This window comes from Helianthus annuus, chromosome 1, assembly GCF_002127325.2.
Source record: "Helianthus annuus cultivar XRQ/B chromosome 1, HanXRQr2.0-SUNRISE, whole genome shotgun sequence".
NCBI classification, from domain to species: Eukaryota; Viridiplantae; Streptophyta; class Magnoliopsida; order Asterales; family Asteraceae; genus Helianthus; species Helianthus annuus.
The window spans coordinates 143,698,996-143,707,596 of NC_035433.2; the positions used below are offsets into that span (position 1 = coordinate 143,698,996).

The 8,601-nt window shown below is 37.5% G+C and overlaps 1 protein-coding gene across 1 annotated transcript; it reads right to left on the reverse strand.

Moving 5' to 3' along the window:
- Nucleotides 1-2,612: 2,612 nt before the first annotated feature.
- LOC110886619 (putative disease resistance protein RGA3) lies at nt 2,613-5,021 on the reverse strand (the record flags this gene model as incomplete). The annotated part of the gene is made up of 1 exon (XM_022134433.2): nt 2,613-5,021. A coding segment is annotated over exon 1 (2,409 nt), but the record flags the coding sequence as incomplete, so codon positions are not given.
- Between the last annotated feature and the right edge of the window lie 3,580 nt (nt 5,022-8,601).

The window sequence follows — 8,601 nt, forward strand, 5'->3', positions numbered from 1 at the left end:
GACCCGTTTGACATGGTAGAGATAAAATAAATAATTACAATTGGTCTACTTGTACGTTAATGGGTTGAGTTTGGTATGTCTACTATCATTTTTTGTAACGGATCAAAATGGGTACTTGTGTATGCACACGTCAAATGTGAATGCATTAACTATATTACTTCAGTAAGAAAATGTTTACGCGCTGTACGTTATTACTTCTGTTATTTTTTTTGTTTGACCCGTTTGACCTACTGTTTGAAAAATGTGAATCTATTGTTTCTCTTTTCGTGTTTATGAAGGAACAAGTAAGACAACAAGGAGAATATGAATCTATCCACCGTGACTTAAATTTGGATTCAGTACATGGGAATTTGATCCAACAGAAATTGAGAACCCGTTTCCAGAAAACGAAGGGTCTGTTCATATCTGGCAGGGTGATGAAGATATTCTTGTGCCCGTGACACTGCAACGGTATATAGCCCAACAACTTCCATGGATAAACTATCATGAGCTCACGGGTGCGGGCCACATGTTCCCTTATGCTGAAGGGAACAGTGATGCAATCCTAATCTTCTTGGCCAAAGTTAGTTAAAACATTGTTAACATAATACAATAGAACTGTTATATTTAGCATTATCCTTTAGGGTTTGAAATTAATATTAATAATTAAAACATATGGTAATGCGTTCATGTTATTTTATCGTGTTACCTGTGTTTCATTATTTCTTAACCATGGTTAGTGATTTATGAAACATGTCGTCTCATTCCTGTTATTGAATCACTTATATTTAAGCGTATTAAATGTGTCGTGTAATTCGTGCTATTGAACTCGTCACATTTAATTGTGTTTCATTATTTCTTAACCATGGTTAGCGATTTATGAAACGTGGTCTCATTCCTGTTATTGAATCATTTATATTTAAGCGTATTAAATGTTACATGTCATGTGATCCTCTTAGTAAACATGTATGTGTTAGTGTTTAAGAAAGTGGCATGTCAAACTATATGTGTCTCATTCATGTTCAATACCCTGTTAACATGGCATGTTTTACGATCTTCGTGGGGATGGGGGTCCCATGAATTTGCGAAATGAGGGCGGCAAGTGGTGTTCCGTGTGACCCTGCTCCACGTCAGCACTCCGCAATGCCTCACCGCATGTTAATGACATACTTTGATTAAGATCGGAGAATTTTTTTTGGACACTTATATCCCCGGAAAGTAACAAAGAGATCGTATTCATAAACAACTCCAAATTAAAGTCTAAATAACATTTCATAACACAATTCAATAATATCAAACGTTTTAAAAATAAACAACAATATCCAAATTAATGTCTAAATACTTTTAGATGATAAAAAATGAGGTAAAATACTAACGTCCGAAATTGCATATAGATACTACGTCTTCAATCTATTGTATTGATCAACAAATCACATCATCCATATTTGTTCCTGAAATGATAAGTAATAAATTTAAATGAATATGTTGACAAACATAAACAAACACATAAATTGTGTACGCAAATGGACAAACACAACAAAAATTCACGAACAAACGAGACACATGTTCATGTTGCAAGAAACGTAAACAAAAACATTCGGTACATGCACCAAGGTTGCCTTGTGTATAGAGTGCCAAGTTAAGTCACTAACCATCATTCGTCAATCTCTTCAACCTTCATCATCACCATCGCCAAGTGTTGTAACTAAATTGGAGAAAAAAACACGATTCACGAACTTTGTTTTGCTAAATTCAAACATAATTTAGTTTGCCAACAAATTGCACGCATAATGAAAAAAAAAACGTAGTGAAGTTATGTATGCATGTCAGATGAAACTAAGGTTAATAATATTTCTATAATTTTTATATATCTTTTCAAAATGTTATATGGAACGGAGCAAAGGTCATTGTATTTTTTAACATTTTCTTCCATTGTAACGATATTTCAAAAAAAAAAAAAAAAAAAAACTGAAATCAAAAGCAACGTCCAAGCAAAATCAAATACTTTAATTTCTTGTTTGCTAAATAAGAAAACTTCACTATTGTTTTTTTTTTTTAAAAAGGTTAGAAAATAAAAAGAATAAAGGAGATAAATCTTACAATAGATCATCATCATCACTTAGATCGGGAACATCATTACTTAGATCAGGAATGTGAGAAATTTTATGCCAATCTTCACCCGTGTTTCTTTTACACCTTTTACCAAGATGTTTACAACCTCTTATCACAAGTTGGTTTAGATCCTTGAAACTCTGAATCTCATCCGGTAGAGAAAGTAATCCATGACAATATTCAATGTTCATCTTTCTGATGCTTGGAAGATTACACGGTAAAGAAATTAATTTGAAACAGTTATTTAATTCTAAATCCTCCAGTTTTGGAAGATTATCTGGTAAAGAAATTAATTCCACACACAAGATGATCTCTAATCTTTGTAAACAAATAAACATATCGGTGTTATCTACTGACATGTTTATATCATCATCGTGAAAATACTTCAAAGAACGCATATCCACCAACTGAATAACCCTAAGACTGGGGAGTCTCCCAAGTGGTGGAATATGCTCACAGTTCTTACAATCATAGAAAACAATTTCAACCAAATTCCTTAAATTGTCCATCCAACTTGGAGAAATGGTCTTTCCCATGAAATACTTCATTTGCAATATCTCTAAAGATGGATTTGGCTCTAATCCCTCAAGAACCTCTTCTGGAAACATTTCTGGTGTAATTTCTTCCCAGGTATAGGTACCCTTGTCCGACCAGTCTAACAGCAACATCGACAGATTTGTTTTGCATATGAGATTGGCACTCTTGGCCTCACTTAAACCTCCAACATTCTTAAGTCCTTCTATGCACAACTCCCCCTCAAGAAGATTTAAATCCCCCAATTCACTTATTTTGGCCCCTCTCTCCTTACCGACAGGAAATCGTGGAAGCATTCGAAGACTAGTTAGTTTCCCGATTCCAAACGGCAAATGTCGGAGTGAATCACAACCATTGATGTCCAAACGTTGAAGGCTAATCATGTCTTTTAGGCCGTCAGGTAAAACTTCTATTCCCGAGCCTAGTAAGGTCAAGTATTTCAGATATCTGAGCTTACAAATTGATTCAGGCAACTTACACAATCTCCAACAATCACATAAAACCAACACTTGCAAGTTTTGGAGATACATAATCGACTCGGGTAAAGCTTCTATCCTTGATTTTGATAAATTCAAGTATCTCACATGTTTGAGTTTATAAATTGATTCAGGTAATGTCCATAAGTTGGTAAGAGCCAAGTGTAATACCCTTACATACATGTGGTTGAAAAGTTGACTAATGCAATCTTCATCCCCCTGCCCGAACATGAATATTGACCTTAATGATGTTAACTTTCCTAAATCCTCAGATGATAAAATTAACTTTTCATCCGGACATGACAAGCTCAAATGAAGCACCTCATCTGGGATTTTAACCTCGTTACAAGCAGGCTCTATAACTAAACAATCATGTTTCATTACATGCCGTGCCATGTCATGCACTAGATCATGCATTTTACATCTGCCATAATCATCCACCTGGAAGAGGGATTTCCAAACCAAACAATTAAAACTTTCTTCTCCAATCACATACAAGTTGTCTGTTTCTTCTCTGGGCGGAATGAAACCGTTTGCTACCCACAACAAGATCAGTTCATCTTTTTTTAGTTCATAGCCTTTAGGAAACAAACAAAAATAAGAAAAACATCTCTTTAAATGTGGAACCAAGTTATCATAACTTAACTTTAAAGCAGGCAAGACATTATTTTCTTGTAAGTTCCATATGTTACTGTCTTTCACACGTTGCCAGTCTTTGCTACTACTTTTTGACCACATTAAGCTGCCCAAAGTCTTCACCGCCAAAGGCAGCCCCTTACATTTCACAACTATTTCCCTTCCAATAGGCTCTAGCTTACGTTCGTCATCCCCCACTCTTCCTTGTGCAAATGCATGCTTCTTGAATAATAACCATGACTTCTCTTCTGATAAACATCCCAGCTCATGTTGTAACTCACCAACGTTAGCCATCATTTGACAAGTTCTCTCTGACCGTGTTGTCATCACAACAATACTTCCTTCTTCCCCACAACTTAATGTTCCACTTAATGTTTTCCATTTTCCCTCTTCGTTCTCTTCAGCCCAAACATCATCTAGTACAATTAAGAATTTTCTTCCCATTAACTTGTTTTGGAGGGAAGCTTGCAACGTATCGAGCTGTGTAAGCGTACACCCAGATTTATCTACGGACTCGATGATTTTTTTCATTATCTCATTAACTTGGAAGTTTTCAGAGACATACACCCAACATTTTAAGTCGAAATATTGATCAACTCTCTTATGGGTATAGACTAATTGAGCTAGAGTAGTCTTTCCTAGACCTCCCATACCCCAAATACCATACACCCGAATATCACCATTGTCATATTTTCCTATATCTTTGTTGCATACCGTTCTTATAACCATCTCCACCTCTTCATCTCTTCCTAAAATTTTTGAAGAATCAAGTATAAGTGAGCTAGTTTCCCTATTAGGCATCTCACCTTCAACTCCCACATCTACATGACTTGTGTCACTAGAGATCAAGTTTAACTCAAATCTCCTGGATGCTATCTCATCCAGTTTTGTTCTTATGGCTTTAACTTTGTGAGCAGCCCTAACACGAAACTTAAATTTGGAGAATGAGGCTCTTACCTTGTATTTGATGCCTATTTTGATTCCTCTTTCGACGTCTATCTCTTTGTGTAGACTTCGTAGCAAAGCTTCAGTTGAGATATCATCCAACACATTTTCTACCTTGAACGATGCAGATCTAAGACGCTGAAGCCATAACTCTACAGCCTTTTCCTTGATGTGTTTCTCTTCTGCATCTTCAAGAACAGCTTGGATCTGCTCGAAATCTTCCTTGAGACGCATAATATCGCCCTTGAATCGCCGAAGTAGACCAAACTCTTTGATAAGTTCAGAAGTCAGTCTCCCTATCACATCCTTCACAAGAGCTGAAATAGCTGCATCTCCCATGATTACTATTTCAAAATGTTAGAATCAGAGAAAGATCGATGGTGATCCAAGAAGTGTAAGCTGGAAAACCAAAGCAAGAATGTGAAGAAAAAGTAAAGGCAATACAACAACTGTACGTAAAGCATATAATTATTGCAAGGAAAGGATGAGTATCAATCAAACAAAGGATATGCATATTATTGCAAGGAATGGATGAGTATTCAACAAACAAAGGATATAATGGATAGCTTTTGAAAAAGATATGCCGACCCATGTATATAGTTGCAAGACAATTCTTTTTCGAATTTTGCTGCTGCCTATAATATTTTCATCTTTTTCTTATTAATTGAAGTTGTGTATACGCATAAAGAAACTACTAGTACCTTTTTACCCGTGTTTTTTAGTTAACTTTTACACATTGGTTAGAATCAGAAAATCTATGCACGCTTCGCCAACATTAGATTCACGTATGATATATACGATATAGAAATATAGTTCATGTAGGAAATAACATGCATATCAATCTTGAACACAAGTATAACTCATCCAAACAAATACCTCATTTCGATCTCGAACGCAAGTACAACTCATCCAAACTTCACTATAAAAGATAAATTTAAATATGCCAGGGTGATTCGGGTTTTGACTATTTCAGTCTGGCTTAGGACTATAGTCGATCCTAGCCAAGCCAAGCTGGGCTCGTTTATTTTATCGAAGAAAAGCCGAGCTCGAGCTCGGCTCGTAAAATGCTCAAGCCACTCGAGCCCAATTGAGCCGGCTCGTTAACAATATTTCAGCTGTTTACAGTATTTCAGTTTTGTGAAAGTAAATTGTGGTCAGATTATAATTTAAGTTTATCTATAAAATTCTGTTTTGTCAGCTCTGTTTTGGAAGTTCAATAGTTTATTAAGTAAATTCATTATGAAAAAGTATTTGTCACTAACAAGATTTGTATCTCAACTCATGTAATGGATCTTATAATTATAATGTTTTATAAAGGTATTTAAAAAAAAAATATTTCCTCTTTCAGTTGCGACTTATGAGGATAAATTTTTGTTTTATAAAGGTTATACATTTTTGTCTTATAATTATAAGTGATAAACTTTCTATATATGTGTAGTTATATGTAAATGTTTGTTATTTTTTATTTAACTGTTTTTACAGCTCACTTGAACCACCTATCAGAAGAGGATGATATGCAATTGTTTTAATCTGCAAGTGTAAGTCAAATGAAGGGGAAATCTCAATGCAGTCCTATGGAAAGTCAAAGGTATAAAAAGTCAATGCTTGACATATTGTCAAAATTGTCAAAAATCAGTCAATTATGCTCAGATGGCTAAAGATTGGGTGCTGGTCAACCGTGGTCAAGATTGATTATAGTCAAAGTTGGACAACTGTACAAACTGTCCAGGAGTTGAAAATTCAAAAAAGTCAACATCAAGCAGTTATTGATAACGAAAGTCAAGGGTTTGAAGTCAAGGCTCTCAAAAGTCCAAATGGGTTGATTTGGATGGAGCAAAAGTGGGAAGATTTGTTAAAGGTGGATTGGAAGATGAAGATTTATAGTATTCATGTTTGTGTGTATTTGTTCAAGGGGTTGTATTGTTTTCAAGTATTAATAATAAGACCGTGGGGTATGGTGGGGCGGGGGTTAGGGCTTGGGTTGGGCATTTGGTCACACCTGTCCGCGGAGCCAGTCCACTGCCGGGTTACGTGTCCGCGGGGTATGGCGGGGCGTGGGTTGGGCTTGGGTTGGGTGAACCGCGTGGCAGGGTAGTTTATAAAAAAAAATATACAAAATTTAAAAAAATCACACAAACATTTATAAAAAAAAACATACAACTTCATTATTTATAAAATTGCATAAACCTAAAAATTACAAAATAAGAAACCTAAAGCGTTAAATAAATTTCAAAAAGGTCCATCTTGTCGAACACCTTTTTTTCCTTGCCGCGAAACTCTATGTTCGCCACCACCACCCGGTCCTCGTGGCTTAACTCGCCACCGGGAACCGCATCGTAGTAAGCCTTGAAACGCTCGAGCTTGGGCCGTAGCTCGCGCCATTTATGTTGGCACGCGTTGAGGTTGTGGCGGTCGTTACCGACGTTTTGTCGGTAGGCCGCGAAAGCTTCCGGCCAATATTTGGTTTGGCCCGGTGGCCGCCCCTTCATAGCGTCAACGACGCTTGTGACCAGGGCAAGTTCTTCGTGGTGGGTCCAGGATGCCATAGCGGGTTCGTGGGATGTTGGGTTTGTGGTGACCGGCTGGGCAGCAGGTGGGTTTTGTCGAATTTTTGGGACCACGGTGGGGGTTGGGATGGACCACCCGGTAGGGGTTTGGGGGTATTTATATGGAGGATGTTGGGGTTTGGGTGACCGGTTGGGGTGACCGCTTGGCCAAGCCAACGGTTTGAATTTAAAATTCAAAACTTTTGGGATGGCCCGCTATGACGTGGCTGGTGAGCCAATGATATTCAGCCAACTAGGATGGCCAATCCGCCCCACGCCCGGCTTGAAACCCATGCCCCAAGGGCCACGCCGAAACCCATGCCCACCCGGGGTGGTGGCTTGGGTGTTTTCCCGCTACCCACGCCCAAACTCCCGCCCCATACCCCGCAGTCTAAGGTGTATACTACATAGAATGGATGGGTATATAGGTATATAGCTTTGGTTCAATTGGGCCATGTTTAGACCCAATTGGAGTTAAACTATTGTTGTGTTAGTTCATTTGGGCCATTTGTGATCTAAATGGGCTTTAGAAAAGTAAATATGCTGAAACCAAAAGCAACATTGGTTTTTCATTAAATAATCAAATACTTTCATCAATAGGTTGTATGGAGTTATGGACGAAAGCTTGAGGGTGTAATAGCGCTACGTAAATCTTAGGGGCTTTGCCTTTCACATCACAAAAAGAAGGGGATGATGTTGTGAGCAAAAGGGCAAAGGCAAAACAAGTTGGTCATGTTAAAGGAGAGGGGCAAGGCCCAAGAAGATGTTGCCATCAAAAGGCCGACTCTTAGGCCGGCCAACCCGTGCCGTCGCTGGAGCCCAAATTTTTAAAGGGTCCGAAAGGTTTTTATAAGCTTTTATATATATAGTAAATTATATATTTGATATACGCATTCATTTATTATACATAAAAGTGTTGGTGGTGGATTGGAAAAAATCATCCCAAGTTCATGGCTTGGCTGTACCACCAAGGTCTTGTTTTTTTAATTCATTTCCTCTTACAAGAATTTTGGGCGTATTTTTTATTTCGCCCGAGGCCTAAATTATTTTAAAAGTTTTCGAAGACGACCCATCACAAAAGATGACAAAGTGGTTTCAGTGCACAGATCGGAACAAATACTCCCAAGATCAAGACGATCTAAACCAAAAAACAGAATGATTCGCAGCCTTAGAATACCAATAGCGAACCTAAACACAACAATAACAACCAAATCAGTAACAAACAGCGGAAAGAAACAGATTAGGAGCGATTAGCTCTGATACCATGTAAAAATGGTATGAATGACAGTAAAACAAGACAAACAGAATCACAACACCAGAAATAGTGGCAAAACGGTGACAAAAAGTTTTATTACTTAACCAACCCAGAAAAA